Source organism: Moschus berezovskii, chromosome 15 (genome assembly GCF_049115385.1).
Source record: "Moschus berezovskii isolate FMDL1 chromosome 15, NW_MosBer_1.0, whole genome shotgun sequence".
Classification (NCBI taxonomy): Eukaryota; Metazoa; Chordata; class Mammalia; order Artiodactyla; family Moschidae; genus Moschus; species Moschus berezovskii.
In genome coordinates this window covers 10,289,697-10,311,689 of record NC_142474.1, presented here as the reverse complement: position 1 = coordinate 10,311,689, position 21,993 = coordinate 10,289,697, and the positions used below count along the sequence as shown (strand labels likewise).

At 44.1% G+C, this 21,993-nt stretch overlaps 1 protein-coding gene across 1 annotated transcript; it reads left to right on the top strand.

Moving 5' to 3' along the window:
• The first annotated feature begins 56 nt into the window (after nucleotides 1–56).
• On the top strand, nucleotides 57–21,871 carry YWHAB (tyrosine 3-monooxygenase/tryptophan 5-monooxygenase activation protein beta). The gene is made up of 6 exons (XM_055437671.2): nucleotides 57–240; nucleotides 14,784–15,086; nucleotides 17,302–17,425; nucleotides 18,512–18,675; nucleotides 19,604–19,699; nucleotides 19,955–21,871. Exons 2-6 carry the CDS (start codon nucleotides 14,787–14,789, stop codon nucleotides 20,009–20,011), a joined length of 741 nt encoding a protein of 246 aa, XP_055293646.1. The 5' UTR covers nucleotides 57–240; nucleotides 14,784–14,786; the 3' UTR covers nucleotides 20,012–21,871.
• Nucleotides 21,872–21,993: the final 122 nt, after the last annotated feature.

Sequence of the window (21,993 nt, the reverse complement as noted above, 5' to 3'; positions counted from 1 at the left end):
CCCCGTGCCCCGCTCGCCCAATGAGGAGGCGGCGCAGGGGCGGGGCTCGAGCCGGAGCGGAAGTGGTGACCGGAGCGGAAGTGGAGCCGCCGCAGCCGCCGATTCCGGAGCCGGGGTAGCTGCCGCCGCCGCCTCTGCAGCCGCCGCCGCCGCCGCCGGAGGAGTGGGCTTGGCAAGGAAGCGGTCACTGCGCCCGGAGCCCCGCTCGCAAGGTTCTCTGCCCCCTGCAGTCCTCCCACGGTGAGTGCGGCGCGGGGTCCGCCCGAGGCCCCCAGGGGCCCGAGCCCACAGCTCCCCCATCACTGGCGGCGGCGGCGGCGGCGGCGAGGGCGACCTCCCGGGTGGGCTCCGGGGGCGGCGGCGCGCGGCCTTCTCGGCCCCGCGAGGCCGCCCGCGGCGCGGGCTCGGCCTCACCGCGGCCCCTCCCTGTTTCCGGGGCCGGGCCCGTCGTTCTGGGAGAGGCCCGGGCCGCCCTCGCCGCCCGCGGCCCTGCCCGGCGGGTGGGGTGCGGCTCCCCATACCGGGCGGGAAGGGACGAGGAGCCGCGGACTCCCGACTGTTCCTCACGACCCATCTTTGATCCCCGCGCGACCTCTCCCTGCACCTTCAGAGGCCAGATCCGACCCTTTCAGCTCTGTCACCCTCGTTCCTCGCTTTCCGGTTTTCAAAAATGAAAATGTAACCAAATACAGGCGATCTCGCAGCCCCAATTCCTCTGTTCGTTACACCCCCCGCCCATCCCGGAATGGGTAACAGGTTTAACCTTGGGAGAGAGCAAAGGGAAAACCCCCCTCCCACTTTGCAGTAAAGCCATTTCATCATCGTTCGCTGGTTTGGGAGCCTGGCAGGACCCGAGATTGCCTAGGAGGCACAGGGTTGAGATTTGTATCAAGAAAATGCATTTGTTGGAACTGGGTACTGAGTCAGGCCGGATCCCCAGGAAAAAAATAATGTCTGAGGCTCAGAATCGGAATATTTTCCCAACGGCATTTACCGTCATTTAATGCCAGAGTCATTGTGTCCTCGCCCCAAATTCCCCATACTGTGTGTTAACACGTTTTTAGGACTGAAATTTGCCTGGTGGCCTCCCTGGTGGTGGCGAAGGGATGGGAGTGGTTAAGACCCTTTTCTGCACAAAATGAGTGCATCTTTGTCTATTGCAAATGGAGTACTCTGCGTGTAATGGGGTTTTCAGAGGTGGCAGTATTGGTAAGACAGTTTGCCAACCTTTCTGTAAAAATTTTTGTCTCTTGTCCTTGCCGTCACTGCTTTTCCCTTTAGTAAGGCTAGATCGCATCAGGTTCTGGTTTTACTTGCCCTGTGTGGGAGACAGGATTTGGCAAGATGCTGTTATGAACACAGAACATCAGGCGGCCACAGGAGCCAAAACAGAAAGATGAAGCACTTGGAAGAATATGAAAAATTGTCTGCATTTCTCACTCTGTCTCAATTGTTCATATGAAATCACACACAGATGCAGCTTACAGAACTAGACACGTGGGTACTCTGCTTTTTGCCTTTTCATGTTAGAAATTTATGTATTAATATGTGTTCTTGATTCTTGGTCATTTCCTTCTTGACTGCTTCCAGGGCACCCCATTTCTTAGTTAGGAATGTGTCAGTTGCCTGAGCCCTCATTTTTTTAGGATCTGTGTCGCTGTCATTGTACTGGATCCAAGTTAGAATTTTACAGGTGATCTTCATGGTAGAAGGCTAATAATCCAGTAGCAACTGCTGAACTATTTCCCTGTTACCTCCTTTCAGTGAGATAAGAAACCCTTCACCTGTCTTACACATGAAATCCTTCAGAGAAAGGAGATGATTTGGCCTAGACCACACACCTGGTTTCCACGTTGAATACCCTCATTCATCAGTAGCAAATATTTATGGCCTGTCAGTCTCAGGAGTATGGCTCCTACCCTATAATCTTCTGTACATTTCCCATCAGGCAGTGCTTGTGTTAGGTTGGAGCCATTTTAGAATCAGAGCTGTATAGATCGGGGAGGCAGCCTCCAGAGAACCAGGCTGAGCACGTTCCCATAATGCTAGTTCTTGAGGCAGAGTCTCCAGAGATTTGGGCCACTGCAGAAAGAGTATTTTGCCCATTTGGCTGTGGGTGTCAGAGCAGAAAGAGCACTGGACTCGGAGTCAGATGAATTCGATTCCACCCTTCCTTGCAGCATTTTCTAGTTGTGCAATCTTCAGTGTTCTGCCTAATCTCTGGCTTCTCTATCTCCAGGCTTGTCAGGAGACCTTTTTACAAACTGTAAACTGTTAAATATAAGCTTTTGTGTTTTAATCACAGAGTTCACTGTTAAGGCCCTCCCCTCTGCATTCTGATGAGACCCAATGCTACTTTGTATACATGTTGCTTTCAAAAAAAAAAAAAAAAGGTACGTTATTATGGAACTGGATTTGTGGAGCATCTTCAGTCTTTCTGAGTCCATTTTCTCATTGGTCAGTCCAAATGGTAATAGTCTTTGATGTATTATTGTGACAAACCCAGTAATTAAAATAAGGGTGTGAAATATACCTGATGTTTAATAAATGTTATTTGACTATATTTCTGAGTATACATACATATATATAAAGATAAGACACATGCATACGTGCAATAGCGCATAGGCACATAGAGAGTCCATCCAATGTTTATTCATCAACTGAATCGTAGTTTCAAGCAGTAATAATAGCTGTTATCTGTATGTGCCAAGCTTTGTTCTAAGCACTCTACACGTATTAACAAGTCTTCATAACAATCTATGACAGGTAAGTACTGCTAGTCCCATTTTAGTTGAGGAATCTGAGGCACAGAGAGGTTAAATAATTTTCCTGGAGGCATACACACATGCAGCACTGGGTAAGTGCCAGAGCCAGGAATCAAACCCAGGCAGTCTGACTCTAGTGATAGATTTCTATTTGTGGTAGAAACAGCACATGTATATCTTTCATGTGAACACCATGTAGTAGTTAATTTTTCTTTACATGTATTTTATTCAAGTAAATGTGTTTGGACAAGAATTTTAGCTATTTTTGGAAATATAGTGTATTGTGGGGGGGGAGGGGGAGTATATTTATTGTGGAATGCAGGGAAGATACTGCTAGTGTGCTTTAGGAAGGAAGCTTCTGAAAAATCCAGTTTTTCTAGTATTTGCTTCATACTAGGGAGATAATTCATCAATTACTTTATGGCACACTGATTTATCCAGTCCTAGGTGGTTCTGATAGAATTTGGTCAGGACCAATTCTCTATTAATATATCTCCATAAGTAGAGAAAGAATTCTGAATTAGAACGTCCTTTTGTGCTGCCAGCTCTTTTAGTGGGATCAAACTAAGCCGTTTTCCTTTAAATGAGGGTCCTTAGAGAATGAACTGAAGTGAAGTCGCTTAGTCGTGACTCTTTGCGACCCCCTGGACTGTAGCCCACCAGGCTCCTCTGTCCATGGGATTCTCCAGGCAAGAATATTGGAGTGGGTTGCCATTTCCTTCTCCAAGGGATCTTCCCGACCCAGGGATCGAACCCAGGTCTCCTGCATGGCAGACAGACGCTTTAACCTCTGAGCCAACAGGGAAGCCCAACTAAAATTTACTTGTAAAGGGAATTTAAGTTCCTAGGTTCCTATGTTTTTTTAGGGAGAAGTGACGATTCTCACTAGCTTGGAGGCAAGAAATTGGTTGTATAATAGCAATTTTTAAGTTTTAGAACCATCTTGGTCTCCCCACGGATAGATTCTAGTCTTCTCTGTCATGATGGGAGAAACTGACAGAGCTAGATTCTGAGGGAATTTTTCTGAAGAGACTTCTTAGGGGGCGAAAATGGACGAAAGGACTTTCTGTTTTGTCATGTGTATGTTGAAAGTCAACCATTCTTCTGCTTTCTCTGCTAAAAGGTATTCTAACATAAATATAATTATGTGTTTCTGTTACAATGAGATGAAATTGATTGATGGCCTTGAGATGAAGGCATTTCCAGCAGACTGTAGGTTAGTAAGGTGACTTTTTTTTATAATCTGGCCAGCCCTCTGTTATGTAAGTTTTTTCCTGTACTGGTTAGTTTATTTTATTGTTTTCCCTAAGAGACCCAACAATAAAAGTTATTTCTGAATGGCCTTGACCTGGGCAGAGATTGGAGGAGACAATAAAGTCGAAATGAGTCCTTGCCATTTGTTACTGTTTGCCCACAGACCTCGCCTTAAAGCCTGATGAGTTTTTGGCATATGCTGTTTGAACTGCTAGTTTGATTTTGATTTTTAAAGCTAGATAAATTAAGGCCAGTTCTCACACCTCACTGATAACTGTGTGTGGTTCGTTGAAAAAGTGTTCTTTCTTTTTGTTCAGTAATCATTCAGAATCATAACTGATCTTTAGGAGACAGTGCTACACAGAGAAGAGCATGTGCCAAGTACACCTGGGGGACCATGGACAGATTACTGGGACAGTGATGCCTAGCCCTTAGGATACTTGAGATGAAAGGAGTTGATACAACCCCCTGTTTTGCACATTGAGGCTGACCATAAACAAGGGATATTTTATTTTTTACTAATAAGCAGGTGTGGCTTTTTGTGTAGCTAATGGTTTGGACTTGTGAAGAGAGGAGTCAGAGGGCTTTGGGATCTCAGTTTGAACCTATAAATAGAACAAGGGGTACCTGAGAAATTGGTCAGAAAATGTACTGTGGTCTCCTGGTTGGAGCTGAGATGGCTCTTGTCAAAGAGCACTCTTAAAACAGTGTATAAATATACTCTGTATTTTATAGGTCATATGTGGTCTGCTTACCTGTCTCCATAGCAGCCTTGTTCACTTCTTTAAAAAACTGCATCAGTTGGACAGATAGTTTCACATGCATCGTGCCAGGCATCATGCCACATGTTGGGCGCCCAGAGATGGAAGTCTGGATTCCCACCTTAAGCTCACGGTCCAGTGTGGGAGTCAACAAAGACATCTCTCTAGATTCTGATAAATGCTATCTTAAAAGTAGGCATGGGTAAGTTAACATGTACCTTCCTCTTAAAAGTCTTGAAGAAAGCCAAATGGATTGAAAAGAAATGAGGTGTGTAAGTAAGTGTTCCTTCACTGGCTGACCATTTATTGACTTCTGTGTGGAATATACTGTGGCTGCCATTTTAGTGCTTACGGAGAGTATGCTAAATGTTTTGCATCGTGAACTAATGTACCCCTTACAAGAACCCTCTAAGGTAGATTTGCTGATTTTATGCGTGAGAAAACAGTCCTCACAGAGAGATCAGGTAGCCTGTGGGGTTGGTGTGTAGAACTGGTAAATTGGACTGTGTTGTTCTATGGTGTTGCTGGGCCCAAAGCTTTTGAACCCTGTTCGCATGGTTGACCAACTGGTTATCTTTCTGAATCAGAATTAGCACATTAAAGAAATTTTATTCTTTCTTATCGATCACTTCAAGAGATTATTGTCCTGTCTGCTGTTGATTCACATTGTATGACCTTGGGTTTAACACCTTGATTGTTTTAGGTTTGATTCTGGCTAATTGGACATAATTAACAGTGATACACAACAACTGACATGAAAGAAGGAACAAATTTCAAAATAGAAGTGATATTTCTCTCCGCAGTTCAGTGCTGGCTGGATATCAGAGCTGTTGCCTTTGTATTTTACACATGCTGCGTTTCATTTTCTGACAGAGAGCCTGTAAGCATGTGAATGGAATTAAATTTATTACATCATTTTGTGTGTAGCATGGCACACAGACCTGCTTTTAGAGTGGGTGTTTTTTGGTGAGTAGTTAACAGCTCTTCAGGAACCTGGAGTGCTTCATTGTTTCTGGGCAACGCCCACCAAACACCTGGGCCCGGCGCTCTCAGTCCCTCCCGCAGTCACTTGGCCGCTGTCTCTCCTTCAGCGGAGCGGCTCCAGGACTGTGCCTTTGACTTGACGGTGCTGTGGATGCTGTGTCTGGGCTGGCACATCAGGGAATGCTATTCAGAATTTACTGTCAGTTCCTTACCCCGTGGAGCCTTCTAGCGTAGATGTTTAGGGTGCCCTGTCAGTCTCCTCTCCAAATTCTTTTGTTGTTGTTCAGTTGCTAAATCGGGTCCAACTCTTCATGACCCCACGGACTGCAGCACACCAGGCTTTCCTGTGCTCCACTGTCTCCTGGAGTTTACTCAGATTCGTGTCCTTTGAGTCAGTGATGCTGAAATCTCCAGATTCTACCTTTTCTCATTTCCTTCTCTACTTTGGCCTGTGATTTCTTTTGCATCTAGAAACAAATGCATTTTATTCATACATCTGTGTTTCTTGTCTCTGCCTAGAGCCACCCTTTTCTCTCAGAACCCCTCCAAACCATAAAACCAGGAAGGACCCAGCCTTTTTAAAACTAAACCTCCCTGAAATTCTGCCTGGTTGCTTTGTCAAGGAGATGCTTGTGTGCTCCCTTCTCATGTTCTAACCTGGGAGTTTCAGCTCTGTGAGGGGAGGACCATACTATACTGAACTCCGAAAAAAAGTGCTTGGAAATACTAGTAGTTTTTTCTTTTTTCATTTGCAGTTATTGCAACGCATACTAACTTATGTACATTATGTTTTTGTGAAGTAAGAGCCTTCACTTTGGCCAGCACTGTCTAGGCATTTTTTTGTACGTGATCTTTTTTGATAGCTGTTAGTGTTTCCTTTTAACATGTGAGGAAACTTGAGATTCAGAGACATTAGTTTTTAAATCACCTGATTTCTTTTTAGAAGCCCAGATGTGTTGTGTGTAGGGCTTTCTTAGAAACAGATCCCACTCACATGGGTTTCATGCTGGAACTTTGGTAATCCTATGAAGTGAAAGTCGTTCCGTCATGTCCTACTCTTCAGGCCAGAATACTAGAGTGGGTAGCCTTTCTCTTCTCTCGGGGATCTTTCCAACCCAGGGATTGAACCCAGGTCTCCCACATTGCAGGTGGATTCTTTACCAGCTGAGCCATCAGGGAAGCCCTTGGTAATCCTGACAGCTGATAATGGAATCCTCATGTTAAATTTCTAGCAAATTGCTAAACTCAGAACCTCAGAATTTTAGAATTGGGCATTTTCTTTTCTTTATAATCAAAACATAGCTGAAAGCTAGTACTTCAAAAACCCGCATTCCATAAGGTCCTTTGCGGTGCTTTTTTTTTTTTTTTTAAATATTAGCAATGAATAGTTGTTTTTTAATTTTTTTCCTTTCTTATTCTTGGATGTCTCCTTTTCTCAGGATTCTAACCCAGGCTGAAAAAAAAAAAATTGTCCCTTAGGCAAAGAATCCAGATGGAGGGGCTAGGTTGATTCATTTATACTTTTGTTTCACCATTTACTGTCTATTTAGGGTTTCATTTATTTGAGGGAAATCCTGTTGTTTCATGGGCACCTTTAGAATTATTTTTCATAATATTCTTTAGGGGACATTTTACAAAATGGAAGACTGTTGTAAACTCACCCCATTATACCTCTTTAACAAATCTATGACATGCAATCCCTTTGGTGGCCATGTAATCTTGTGCCAACTGTGTCTTTTTAGCCATTCCCCTGTTGGCTACTTAAGACGGTTTCCCCTTCTTCACTAAGCAGTTGCTGGTTTAATCAGCCAGCGTGCCCCAGTCCTCTCAAGGGCTGCCTGCAATGCTTGAGAAGCAATGGGGAAACCTGTGCTTGAGACCTGTGCTCTGCCATGTGTCAGCGGCTTCCTCTGTTCACTCTGGTGTCTTGACTCTGCTTTAGTGCCAGGCAGGCCTGATGAGGAGACTGTGGTCTTCTAAGGCTTTTTAGGAGCAAATAAAGGCTGTCTTGCCAGTATTTTCCTTGGTGGGTCCTTGATTCAAAAGTCTCACCAGGGGAACAGTAGGTCCTGATCCATAAACCCTAACTACTGGCACCTGGGCTTCCCTGGTGGCTAGGACAGTAACGCGTCCTCCTGCACTGCGGGAGACCTAGGTTCGATCCCCAGGTCGGGAAGATCGCCTGGAGAAAGAAATGCACCCCACTCCAGTACTCTAGCCTAGAAAATTCCATGGATGGAGGAGCCTGGTGGGCTACAGTCCATGGGGTCGCAAAGAGTCAGACACGACTGAGCAACTTCACTTCACTTTCACTGGCACCTTTGAAGGAAATTAGGGACTAATAAATGAAAGTGTTACAGTTAACAAGCGTGTCCCATTTTTCAGGACATTGAAGGGTGGAATCTTATCTAGGAATGTGAACATTGTAACATACTCTTCCTGTACAAGATTAACCTAGACTTGTTTTTCCTTCTCACGACTCCTTTATTTTTCTTTTTTTTAATTCCCAGCTCACATTTGTGGGCTAACAGTGATGTATCAACACTATTAGCGGAATCACACTACTTCCAATTTGTTTTGTCCTGTGTACTTTTTAAAAAAAGATTTCCACATTTATTATTTAATTCCTTGTCTGTCTCTTTCACGGGCATAGCTGTTCCGCTCCGAGGAAGCTGCTGTTAGGGCAACAGTTCAGAAATTGGAAGACTGAGTTTGACTGAGCTGACAAGGCCGTGTATATTTCATGCAAAGAAGGGCACAAGAAGGGACAGAAATGGTAGGGACCTAACAGAAGCAGAAGATATTAAGAAGAGGTGGCAGAAATACACAGAAGAACTGTACAAAAAAGATCTTAATGACCCAGATAACCACGATGGTGTGATCACTCACCTAGAGCCAGACATCCTGGAATGCAAAGTCAGTGCGCCTTAGGAAGCATCACTGCGAACAAAGTTAGTGGAGGTGATGGAATTCTAGCTGAGCTGTTTCAAATCCTAAACGATAATGCTGTGAAAAGTGCTGCACTCAATATGCTGGCAAATTTGGAAAACTCAGCAGTGGCCGCAGGACTGGAAAAGGTCAGTTTTCATTCCAGTCCCAAAGAAAGGCAATGCCAAAGAATGCTCAAACAACTGCACAATTGCACTCATCTCACATGCTGGTAAAGTAATGCTAAAAATTCTCCAAGCCAGGCTTCAACAGTACATGAACTGAGAACTTCCAGATATTCATGCTGGATTTAGAAAAGGAAGGGGAACAAGAGATCAAATTGCCAATATCCGTTGGATCATAGAAGAAACAAGAGAGTTCCAGAAAAACATCTACTTCTGTTTTATTGACTGTGCCAAAGCCGTTGAGTGTGTGGATCATAGCAAACTGTAAAATTCTTCAAGAGATGGGAATACTAGACTACCTGACCTGCCTCCTGAGAAATCTGTATGCTGGTCAAGAAGCAACAGTTAGAACTGGACATGGATCAATGGACTGGTTCCAAGTTGAGAAAGGAGTCCATCCAGGCTATACATTGTCACCCTGCTTATTTAACTTATATGCAAAGTACATCCATCGTGTGAAACGCTGGGCTGGATGAAACACAAGCTGGAATCAAGATTGCTGGGAGAAATATCAATAACCTCAGATACGCAGATGACACCACCCTTAAGGCAGAAAGCGAAGAGAAACTAGAGAGTCTCTTGATGAAAGAGGAGCGTGAAAAAGCTTGCTTAAAACTCAAATTCAAAAAACTAAGATCATGGCATCTGGTCCCATCACTTCATGGCAAATAGATGGGGAAACAATGAAAGCAGTGACAGACTTTTATTTTCTTGGGCTCCAAAATCACTGCAGGTGGTGACTGCAGCCGTGAAGTTAAAAGATGTTTGCTCCTTAGAAGAAAAGCTATGACCAACCTAGACAGCATATTAAAAAGCAGAGACATTACTTTGCCGACAAAGGTCCATCTAGGCAAAGTTATGGTTTTTCCAGTAGTCATGTATGGATGTGAGAGTTGGACCATAAAGAAAGCTGAGCGCCAAAGAATTGATGCTTTTGAACTTTGGTTTTGGAGAAGATTCTTGAGAGTCCCTTGGACGGCAAGGAGATCAAACCTAGTCAACCCTAAAGGAAATCAGTCCTGAATATTCATTGGAAAGACTGATCCTGAAGCTCTGGTACTTTGGCCACCTGATGTGAAGAACAGACTTATTGGAAAAGACGCCGGTGCTGGGAAAGATTGAAGGCAGGAGAAGGGGATGACAGAGAAGGAGATGGTTGGATGGCATCACTGATTTGATGGACATGAGTTTGAGCAAGCTCCAGGAGCTGGTGATGGACAGCGAAGCCTGGTGTGCTGCAGTCCATGGGGTCACAGGGTCGGGCACGACTGAGGGGCTGAACTGAACTGACAAGGCTGTGTGGCAGCCCCTGCTCTCACACAGAGGCCTCTTTTCACACCACAAACAAGTAGCCTCCCAGTAATGACTTGCTGAAAAAATTCACAAATACTTGAGGATTAGTTTTGTACTTGGCAGAGTTTTAGGCACTAGATGAGGAAGAATTGTGAAGCTTTCCTTCGGAAGACATACATGTGACACACTGTCCGTGGTCCACCACTCATCACTGGGGCCGCAGAACGTGTAGAGCGGAGGCCTAGAGAAGCGTGGACTGTGTACGAGGCTACGGTGTATGTGAATTCGTAGTCCGGGTGGATCAGTGGGGACTAGGGTAGTCAGTGAAGGCCTTCTAACGCCACGTGGATGGATAGAGTGTGCCTCAGCAGGAATTAAACAGGGAACTACAGAAGTAATTTTAGACATGCTTAAGCCTGACATTTAAGGGTATTTGGTGATGTCCAGCCTGCGAGAAAGGTACATGTTGGAGACCAGTGCGTGAGAAACAGGTACCAAGGATCCGAATTATGAAGGCCTTTGCCAGCCAGGGAAGAATTTCAGTTGGATGGAGTAGCCAGAAGAGAGTCCTCAGTTCTTGAGTAACAATCAGGGCATGACTGAGGGGAATTTTGGAGTCAGAAGTACATGGAGTGAGGTGCGGATGTATTGAGGATCTAATGTGCTTGTGAATTATAGATGCTTTGAATCACTTGAGAAGAGACAGAACTACCAGATTTGCCATTTTAGGATCTGTTCGTTCATTCAGTGAAAATTTGTTCATGCTGATTCTCTGCAAGGTGCTGCGGGGGATGTGCCCTAAAGGGGTTTGTAGTGTGGGAGGGGACTTAAGGGATGTAGACAAATAATTTTAGTACTGAAGAAACGTGATAAGACATTAAAGAGAAGTGTAGATGAAATGCTTTGTGAGACTGTTTTCAGCTTAGAGCAGTGCTGTCCAGTAGACATAGAATGTGAGTCCCATGTAGTTTAAAATTATCTGGTAGCTACCTTTAAAATGTGAGGGGAAAAGATGAAATTAATTTTAGTAATTTTAAAAAATAAACTCCATATATCCAAAACAGTACAATTTTAACATGTGGCCTGGCAGTCTTATTAGACAACTTAGGTTAAGCAGGTTAAGAAAGGTTTCATGGAGGGGGTGTCATTTGAGCCATGCTCTGAAGAATTTTAAATGCAGAATAAATGGGAAAGGCTGTTCCAGGTAGAGGGAGTGCTGGATGAGCAAAGGCCAAAAAGCATGCGGAAGAAAACCATTTTCACAGAAGCACCTACTGTGTAGAAGGCCTGTTTGGGGAAAAGTCTGGTAAGATAGCTTGGAAAGCCTCCACTGACAAGGGAGGAAGTCTGATTTTACTGGCGGTGGTTGGGAACTTTAAAGAATTTTGAGCAGAGAGTGACTTGATCAGAGCTTTAAAATGGATCTGATGGCAGATATGAAGGGGGTTAAAGAAAATGAAAGACTGAAAGCAGTGGGACTAGGCACAGATGATGGATAGGAGGTTTATCAGGATGTAGAAATGGGAACAATTTCATTTCTCCCTTGTCTGCTGCCTTCCTCCAAACTCCTGGGTGTTGTGTAACCCATTTCCTGTTGAAATTGGTCTAGCTGCTTCAAAATCCTTGTTATATAAGCACAAGTTATGTAAGCAGTAGGCATCAGATATTTAGCTATGGGTTTTGTTTGTTGTAAGTTGGGGGTGGGGGTTGTAGGTAAGAAATTTTTAAATAGATGGATACATTTTTTAAGGCATGCATTCAGTTTTACTGTATCATAATGGTTCTCCATCTCTAAGAGCTCTTGCAGGGATCCCAGAGAAGCCTGAAATAGTCGACTCCAAACCAGAAAGGCCACATTTTATTTTGAGAAATAGGGTGTGTACATTTGGGAGGTCTCAGGGAGTAGTCAGGATTATTTGGCGAGGTATGGTTGAACTTTTAATGTTTGGGAAGAGAAGAAGGGGGGTGAGGGGACCTTAATTGAGGAGCCTAGTAGGCCGAAGAGTTTCACAGTATCCTTTAGCAGTGCTAATTCTATTTTTCTATTACTCTTTTGTAATAACTCCATGGGATGGCTTCACTTTGAATTGGCTTTGGCCAGGACTGTTATTAATAAGTTGGTGTCCCTCTTCCTCTTACCTCTAGGGACCGTGAAGTAGGGTTGTCTAATGGTGAAGATAGTGTCCTGATCAGAAAGATGTCATGATCAAGAATATATGGAGAAAGTATGTAATTTTAGTGTACCTGTGATGCTTGTGTATCAGAGTAGACTAAGTTGTGTTGCCATAACCAACAGCCCCAGTGTCTAAATGGCTTGAGCCAACAAGGGTTTATTTCCCTTTCACCCTGCATGTCCACCCCGGGCCTGCAGAAGTCTCTGCACTGCTCAGTCACTCAGGGACTCAGGCTGTAGAAACTGCTGTTTTGTGACAGCACCATCTAGGTGACATGGCTGCAGTAAGAGAAGAGAGCCGTGCGTGGCTTTTTGCAGTTTCAACACCTGGAAGTAGCATCTTTTATCCTTATTGAACAGAGTGAACCATATGACCCCTCCTAAGTGCAGAGGGGTGCTGGGAGATGCAGGTGAGCAGATGGGTTATTATCTCTGCTGTAGACTCCTTCTGGTGATGTGGGTGGAGATGTCAGACAGGTCGAGGTGAGACTTGCCTAGAGTGTGAGATTCGAGTCAGCAAGCCTTACATAGGACTCTTAATGTGATTTAGATTAAAAGAGGTGGGAAGAAAACCCACAGTTCTGAACTGGAGCACCAACTCTTTCTAAATTGTCTAGATGTAGGGTGTATCTTAAAATTGTCCTTCATCTCATAAGACATTTTCATGTGGTAGAGTCTTGTCTGTAGAATTTCTCTCTTGAAAATATAGAAATGGCTGTGAAGGCAAAACCAGAGTCTTAAATTGTGATATGATGTATAAAGTAATGAAAGCATTTATTTTAAAAATATTGGTATTCCCACTACTGTTATTAAATACTATAAGTAGTATTTTATTTTTTTCCGTCTCAAGATATTAGTTTCACACTGTGCCATAGGTGAATGCTATTGAAATTTAAACCAGCAGTACATAAAACGATCTCTTATTGGTTAATATTTCTTTTTAGATACATGTTATCCAAAAATTACTGCATTATATTAATGATGGCTATTTTTGCCTTGTTTTTTTTTTGTTTGTTTTTGGCCTTGCCTTGAGGCTTGTGGGATCTTAGTTCCCCAAGCAGGGATCAAATCCACGCCCTTGGCAATGAGAGAGCAGAGGCCTAACCAGTGGGCCCCCAGGGAATTCCCGTAATGGTAATTAGTATGGTTGGGAATTGACTGAGGTGAGGTGAATCATTTTAAGAGGTATTCACTGATTGCTGTATAGAGAGTTTGAGAAAATGAAAAGCTGAAATCACCGAGATCTTCGTCTGTTTCAGGAATACTTCTCAACAGACTCAGTCGCGGTTCCCAGCTCTGTTGCTGTGCGTCTTGGTGGATACACCCAGGTCCCTCGCAGTCTGTACCATGTACAGAGTCAGTGCCTGGTATCTGTATATAATGCTCTCGACCAAGGGTCCCTGACCTCCAGGCCATGGACTGGGACCTCCTGTCAGATCAGTGGTGGCGTCAGGTTAGAAATAAAGTGCACGATAAGCGTACTGTGCTTGAATCATCTTGAAACCATCCCACCCCCCACCCCCGGCTGGTGGAAAAATTGTCTTCCACGAAATCAGTTCCTGGTGCCAGAAAGGTTGGGGACTGCTGCCGTAGGCTTTCCACAGTGCCTTCACACAGATGGGGTCACTTGCGCCTCACAGCGGCCCCCAGAGAGTTGGCAGTGTTCTTCCTCTCCAGTTAGCACACGGAAGTTCTCAGAAGCTGAGTGATTTGACCAAGGTCATGTTTCTTGTAAATAGCTGAGCTGGTGCAAGGTTGAGCCAAATCTGCTCTCGTGGACAGTGTGTCCTTGTACCAAAGTTAGCACTTTGCAGAAGATGGGATAAAAATGGCTCCTATGTTTAAGGTACCTACCACTTGATGGGCACTGCCAAATATAACACTGAAAGTCCTATCTTTTGCTTTAAGGTTGATTGAAACAATCATTGCATGGTGTTTTTCCCTATAGTATGGGGGAAAACAGATTTGGTGAAAACTAGATATTTCTTGAAAGAAGAAAAGGATGTATGTTTAACATAAGCTTCTCAATAATTGAGCCATCTCTGGTGTTGAGGAGGCAGATTAGGAAAGTGGAGGAAAACAGCTCGAGAGACAGATGTGCGTTTGAGTTCTGGCTCTCTGCTCTCTCCTGGCTGTGCTGCCCTGGACACAGCAGTTGGCTCCTCGGAACCTCCATGTCTTCACCTCATGGAGGGGGAAGGGAGTGTTGTGAACGTATCTACCTATAGGACTGCTGCGAAGATTAATGGCTAAAAAGTAAAAACACCTTTTTAGCAAAGTTCCTAACCCCGTGGGTGCTCCTGCTCAGTATTCCTGGAGGCATTTGCAAATAGACATTTCCCATTTAGCTGTGTTTCCTCCCAGATGGGTTGGAAGGAGATTGGCACATACGCACCTCCTGGGCCTCGAAGCTTGACATTCTCTCTCCCTCTCGTTTCAGGGAATGACCATGGATAAAAGTGAGCTGGTACAGAAAGCCAAGCTCGCCGAGCAGGCCGAGCGCTACGATGACATGGCTGCGGCCATGAAGGCGGTCACGGAGCAGGGGCACGAGCTCTCCAATGAGGAGAGAAACCTGCTGTCCGTTGCCTACAAGAATGTGGTCGGCGCCCGCCGTTCGTCCTGGCGTGTCATCTCCAGCATCGAACAGAAGACTGAGAGGAACGAGAAGAAGCAGCAGATGGGCAAAGAGTACCGCGAGAAGATCGAGGCCGAGCTGCAGGACATCTGCAATGACGTGCTGGTAAGAGGCCAGTATTCCTGTTCTAACGAACACCTCCTAGTAGTGTTCATTTCATGAACAAATGCCAGCTCTCAAACAGCTCTTGAGAGAAAGGTGTCTGAATATACCAGGAAGCCGCAAACCATTTGCAACTAAGTTTTAAGCACACGATGTGATTTTTTTTTTCCCCCCTCAGCTCTTACCTGATCAGAGGTTGCGAATTCACTTGTGGGATATTTTCCTCTGTCTTCCAAAGACCTCTGGAAAACGGGAACGTTTACTCAACATCCCTCCATCTTTTCTTTAGAAATTGAGGGCAGAGAGGCAGAATTTTTAATAGATGCAGCCACAGAGAGGCTGTTCTCTGTGTTAGTCTGACAGCGGTGTCCTCTCCAGTAGGGGAGAAGGGAGCCACAAGCTGACCTGTCTTTGAGCTGTTCCCTCGTCCCTGCACACTGGTAGTTTTGTAAGTTAGCCCTGTCCATCAGCTTGGGCCTTCATTCCAAAGGCAAGTCACAAGTGGTGTGGGGATTCTCCCCTGCAGTGTTTCATATGAACCTGAGTTGGACCACTGATTCCTCACTGCTTTCCCTCGAGCCATCACCTGGGGGTGGGTGGGAGGGCCTGCCTCATACCTTAGAGCAAATCATGATCAGACTGTCTTTCCCTCACGTCCTGAGCCCACTAGGAACTTTCTTTTTCTTCCAGGTGAAATCAGGTAAAAATGAATGGTGAGGGCTGCTTTGAAGGGAAAAGGAATTCACACTTGTGGATCTACTTCCTCCCGTGCTGGCTGCCTTTCCGAGTTAAACTGCCCTTGACACCTTTCTTTTGAAAACCAGTACAGAGCTTGTTAGCCATCAGGCAGGACTCCTCATGTCTAACCCATAAGGAGTCACACCCTGTCTGTCTGCACAGATTATTAAAACAACTACCGCCCCCCGCCCCGCCGCATCCTCTCACTTTGATTGATTTGGTCCCTCTTAACTGCTAAGCTTTTGCATCAAGCTGCTGTTTAATTTTTTTTTGTTGTTAGACTCGTGGTGTAAGAGTGTCGTGGCTAAATTTGTTGCCTGTTGGTCATTTGGGGGTTTGTTAATGGTGCGCTAATTCCCGAATGTTAGGTCCATCTGGTACTCAGATGAAGTATGGCATGCACTCCCAAGGCAAGAAAGTTCCCTAATTCCTGAACGGTAGACCAGCTTTTACGAGCATCTGAAAGAATGTGAAGAAAAGCATGGTACTTACTGCCTCTTAACCAGTTTTTCAGGATGCCACATTCTAAAACAACTCTTCGAAAATATTGCTCTGTATACGAAGCGTGGACTCCTTCAGAACTGCTTTTGTTGTAAGCATAAATGTTTAAAGGAATTTATTATTAATAATAGTCTTAGCTACTTTTGGAGTGCTTACTAGTGCCAGGTGGCGTGTTAAGCACTCTGTGAACATTGGCTCATTTATCCTCGTAACTGCACTAGGGGATGGCTGTTGGGCTTCCCCTTGTGTAGCTGAGGAAGCAGGATCAGGGCGATCAGGTCCTTTGTCCAGGGTCATACAGGTGGTAAGCAGCAGAGGAGGGATTTTTACCCAGGTCTGAGTGATTCTAAAGTTAGTTCTTGGAATTCCTCCCTACTGTCACACTTTTTCTTCCAAAATGGAAAGAATTTTTTTTTTCTTTAATTACAGAATTAATGCGAATTTTTTTTTAAAGCACAAGGCAGAAGAGTATAAATAAGAAAATAAAAAAATCACTCCTAATACTACCACCTAGAAAACCATTGTTAACATCTTGATAAATATCCTTCTAGGCTTTTCCCTTAGGCATTTATATGCATGTGTGCATATCTACTTTAATATTAAAATAGGATTCACTTGGTATTTATTATCCGTTTTTCTTTTTGCCCACTCAGACTTCTTTTGGAGAGCCTTTCCACATTATCAGTGTAGTTCGGCATCATCATTTTTAATGCCTGTGTAGCATGCCATTGTATGGCTGTACTTTAACCCTTTATTGGACTGTCAAAGGGGGATTTTAATGGATACTGGCATCTGTTATGACCTGGGCTAAAAACTATTTAAAAACTTCGGTTGAAAATCATGTATTTTGCAATCACGTCCCCCACCCCCCCGCCCCTCCAATTATTTAGAACTGGTAGTATTTCAAATCTCAAACATAGTTTTAACATCTTGTAAGTAATACTTCCAGATTCTTAACAGAATGTGGATCATTTTTTAGGAGCTGTTGGATAAATACCTTATTCCCAATGCTACACAACCAGAAAGTAAGGTGTTCTACTTGAAAATGAAAGGCGATTATTTTAGATATCTTTCCGAGGTGGCATCTGGAGACAATAAACAAAGTAAGTAACTTTTTTGTCTTTTCTTTCTTCTCTTTTTTTTTGAGGAATTTGACCAGTAGCAGAGACCATCTTCATAATAATTGTGAGTTTTTGCTTGGTCTGTAGTCAGAATTGAAAGAACCACAGCCTAGTGCTGACGAGTGATAAACAGGGTCCTGTGTAGTGTGTGTGCACTCCGTTGCTCTGTCATGTCCGACTCTTTGTGACGCCATGGACTGTAGCCCGCCAGGCTCCTCTGTCCATGGGATTTTTCAGGCAAGAATACTAGAGTGGGTTGTCATTTCCTCCTCCAGGGGATCTTCCTGACGCAGGGATCGAACCTGGGTCTCTTGTGTCTCCTACATTAATTAGCAGGGAGGTTCTTTACCACTCATGCCACCTGGGAAGCCCCTGAACAGGGTCATGGGGTTGACGGATACATCTCAGGGACAAGTATGGGGGTATTAAAAGTCTGGGGCAGCAGTGCATTTAGAAAGATCTTTATTTGAAGGATTGTTTGGTAGCTGTCTTAGATGTGAACCTGTAAAATGTGTGATAGAGTGAAGCTGCCCCGTGGAGAGAGATGCATCTTTTGTCACACGCGTGTGTTAGTGTAGTGGTGGCTGTGGCTCTCCTTGATTAAGTGCCTCCTGTGTGTCCCATTTATTCCTCACACAGCTCTTGGAGTGTAGGCCTGGGAGTGTAGTCTGTGCTTTTTTTCTGATAAGGACACCAGGACTCACAGAGGGTGTCACTCAGTCCAAAGCACACGATTAAGAGCTGGGAATGCATCCCCGTCTGCGTCTTGACTGGAGTCCACGGCCTCTCCATCAGAGCACGTTGCTTTCCGTGTCCGTTTTGTTCAGGGTTATTCCTGTATTTCCTGATGCTTTTGTAGACTTTATCCTCATTGTCTTTGTTTTCCCTCAAAGCAGAGCATTTCAGATTAGAGTACATGTTTAACAGATGATTATTAATCGGATAGCAGAGACATCTGATAGCACATTTGCTTCAGCCCAGTTTGGCAGAATAATTTGGTAGTGGATCTAGCATACAGTGCAACCTTATGAAAGAACCACCCTTTCATGTTTTTTCTCTTTCTTATAGCCACTGTGTCGAACTCCCAGCAGGCTTACCAAGAAGCATTTGAAATTAGTAAGAAAGAAATGCAGCCTACACACCCCATTCGACTGGGCCTGGCACTTAATTTCTCCGTCTTTTATTATGAGATTCTAAACTCTCCTGAAAAGGCTTGCAGCCTGGCAAAAACGGTGAGAAAGATCTTCAGGGGTTTCTGATAGTAAAAATGCTCGTGCTTTCTAAAACCTTGTTTTAAGATTACCCGAACGTAAATCATTGTTTTTGACGTCTGTGAAGATTTTTCTGGGGGAAGGAGAAACCATCTGTATTGATTCCATCTTTTATGGAGTCAGTACGGATCTGTTACTGCTTGACGCCTTCTCAGTGCCTCTTGCTGATTGGCCTTTGAGTTGTTCGGTTGCTCTTTTGGGGTGGAGGTTGTAGGCAGTCCAGGGAGGAGGCAGTTTGTTGCTCTCATCGTGCTCTGGGCTGTAGACCTCTGCTCCACAGTGTCGTCTTTGAAATGAGGTGGGAGGTTATGGCAGGAGGTGTAGAGAACGAAGTCAGATCTTGTTTCTTTGTGTCCTGAATTACATCTTGTTCTCTTTGGGTAGAATACTGCCTTTTCTATGTGTTTTTGTCATCTTTCAATATGCACAGTCCTTGAACATTTTTTTAACTGGTAAAAACTGTGTGAAATGAATGCTCAGAGTTCCATCACTTAATTGAAGTTCAGATTAATGATGTGAACTTTTGTTCCCCATTTATCTCCTGTATCTAAACCTTTTGTTTTTCCGCTTAATGAAGAAGAGGGGGAGGGATTACTAGAAATGTCTTTGGTAATTCTAATATCATGTGAATTCATTTAGCATGAGTAATACTTGTTGACTTGAGAGGTACAGTAAAGTTCTTAGCTAGGAATTTTTGTCATGGTTGGTTGATGCTTTAGAAACCAGCATCACATGTTTACTGACAGGACTAGCAGGCAAGGTAACAATAACCTGGGTTCCCCAAGAATACTGTACAGGAAGAGAAATGATAAGTCACTTGGGAGCAGGAAGGAAACGGGGCTAAACTAGTTCCAAGGAACCTGTGACCGCTCAAGGCTCTCTGTTGTAGGCGTTCGATGAGGCGATCGCTGAACTGGACACACTGAATGAAGAGTCTTACAAAGACAGCACCCTGATTATGCAGCTGCTCAGGGACAACCTCACTGTGAGTGCGTCCGGGGGTGGGGCTTGCGGCTGGTTCCTGTTCCTCTGACTCAGGACAGGATTTGTGCCCTGTACCTGCAGTTAATTTTCTTAATTGGTTATAAACGCCTGCTGAAGTTTTGACCGTTTTCATCACTGTCTGCAGTCACATGAGAATAATTATAAACAGCTGAGATGAGGTGATAACAGTGGGCCACCTCCCCGTGGAAAGTTCTCAGAGCCCGACTTTGTGTATAGCTCTGTTTTTCTCTTGCAGCTGTGGACGTCGGAAAACCAGGGAGACGAAGGAGATGCTGGGGAGGGAGAGAACTAATGTCTACCGTGCTTCGTGATCTCTTCAGTGTCACTCTGTACCCTCCACGTATATCCCTTTGTGCGATAAAAAAAAACCAGAAACGTATGTCGACTTTCAATTTTTCACAGCCTCAGCCTAGCAAAAATGGTCCATGGGATGAACAGCTGGTATTTGTATCTAAAATTCAGATTGGTCACATAAATGCCACGGCATTCTGAAGTTTTGATTTTGATTAACATTGACAGGATTACTGTGTGTTTCATTTAAAAAAAAACAACACTGAACACTGTGATTATGGGGTTTTGTAATTTAGCAGAACTCTTACTGGTAGAAAAAAAATAGACCTGAATTATGTGTAACTTTTTGGAAAGTTAAATTTGATTCAAAACAGTTGTCCTTGAAATACAGTTCCATTGTAAAGTTGTACAGAAAGTTATAGATTCTGTTGTGACACTGGGACTTGGAGTGGGCCACCTCTTGTTTGGCATTCGAGTTTTACAGTAATTTCTAGTATTCTGCCCATTCTGATCAGGGCTTTTAGACACTTGGTATATTGGGGCTTCGTGACCACAGATGGCCACAGTGTCTTCCTCCAAAGAAACTCGAAGCCAGAAGTGAAAATTCTTGGTTGCAGATAACTGGGTTATGACAGCATGCAGAGGTCCACTGCTCATAGACCACCTGTGACTCCAGCCCCTTCCCCTATAGCAGCTTGTTTACTGATTGGCAACTTGTGCTTAGGTAGTGGAATCTGTTTTCCCTGTAACCATGAACTCAAGATGGAAAAAGAAAAAGCCGTGTATCTTATGAATGGCCTTATCTGTTTCCTGGGTAATACCTTTAAGAATAATGTTTTGCAGAGATACTTGAGGAGTAAGTACTCGGTGTTTGGGTTCTCCCTAGCTCGGGGCTTTACAGTTTTGAAATCTAAACATTCTTTCCCACAGTCCTTTTTGACTGTTGACTTTAGTCTTCTCTAAATTTCTGTCCTTCTGCTTCCTTACATTTTTTTCTTTGTGCATTCTCTCTCTTTGCCTTTTGTTCGTGGTTTAGTACTAGATGGGCAGGGACAGGGGGTCCACAAGGGGGTGAGGGATGTTGGTGAGCACTTTGGTGAGCCAGCCTTGCTTCAGAGAGTTGAAAAGAGCTTCCCACATTTCAGCTCTGTCTTCCTCCAGTTCTCAGCATGGTGGTTGCTCTTCAGTCACACCAAGATCTGACTCCAAAAAGTATTTTTAAATATCCATGGTTTCTCTTTATATTGCAGCCAACCCTGATAATGCTTGTTAGCACCTGTCACCAGCTCTCCCAAGGGTACCCATCCCGTCAGGTTCACAGACAGATGTCAGGGAAGTTGCATGAACACGGCGATGGGGAGAGTCAGGAATAGCCTGGCCTACCAGTCTCCATCTCCACCTTCCTCCCCGAGCACTCCACGTAGCCGTAGTGTCCCATCTGTTTGTCCATCTGCTGAAATAAGAAAAGAAACATTCATGCACTGATTTCAAACAAACCAAAAGGAAAAAAAAGAAAAAAAAAGAAAAACCTCTCTCCTTTCTAGCTGAACAAAAATGTGCAGTTAATACTTGCCGCTTGAAAACGCAGTAGTGAATGTGGAACGAGCCTGTCTGTATATCTGGTAGCTCTCGCTTTGTTTTTCCTCACCAGTATTCTGCCTCACGTTTGCTTCTGTGATGGTTATATTGCCTAGCAAGCACACCCGTGGTTGTGAAAATAGTATAGCAAAAAAGAAAAAACCCCGGTTATTGATGTACTAGATTTGTGTATGTCTTTTAAACAGTTCTAGTTTCCACCTTACACGGAATAATCAGGAAAAGTGTAAAAACTCAAAAGTGAAATAAAAAATTTTATCAGTTAGTTGGCTGATGCACTTGATATGTGGCGTCACCCGTATCACCACCAGAACTAGCTAACTTCTGAGCACACTTATTTGGGGCTCTACTCTTCAAAAGGAGGCAGCAGCTTCATTTCATCCTTTT

Excerpts from the sequence above, each read along its gene's own strand:
- YWHAB (XM_055437671.2), top strand. The coding sequence starts at position 14,787 with ATGACCATGGATAAAAGTGAGCTGGTACAGAAAGCCAAGCTCGCCGAG. Across the intron at positions 15,087-17,301 it reads ACATCTGCAATGACGTGCTG|GAGCTGTTGGATAAATACCT; the intron begins GTAAGAGGCCAG and ends ATCATTTTTTAG. Across the intron at positions 19,700-19,954 it reads TGCTCAGGGACAACCTCACT|CTGTGGACGTCGGAAAACCA; the intron begins GTGAGTGCGTCC and ends TTTCTCTTGCAG.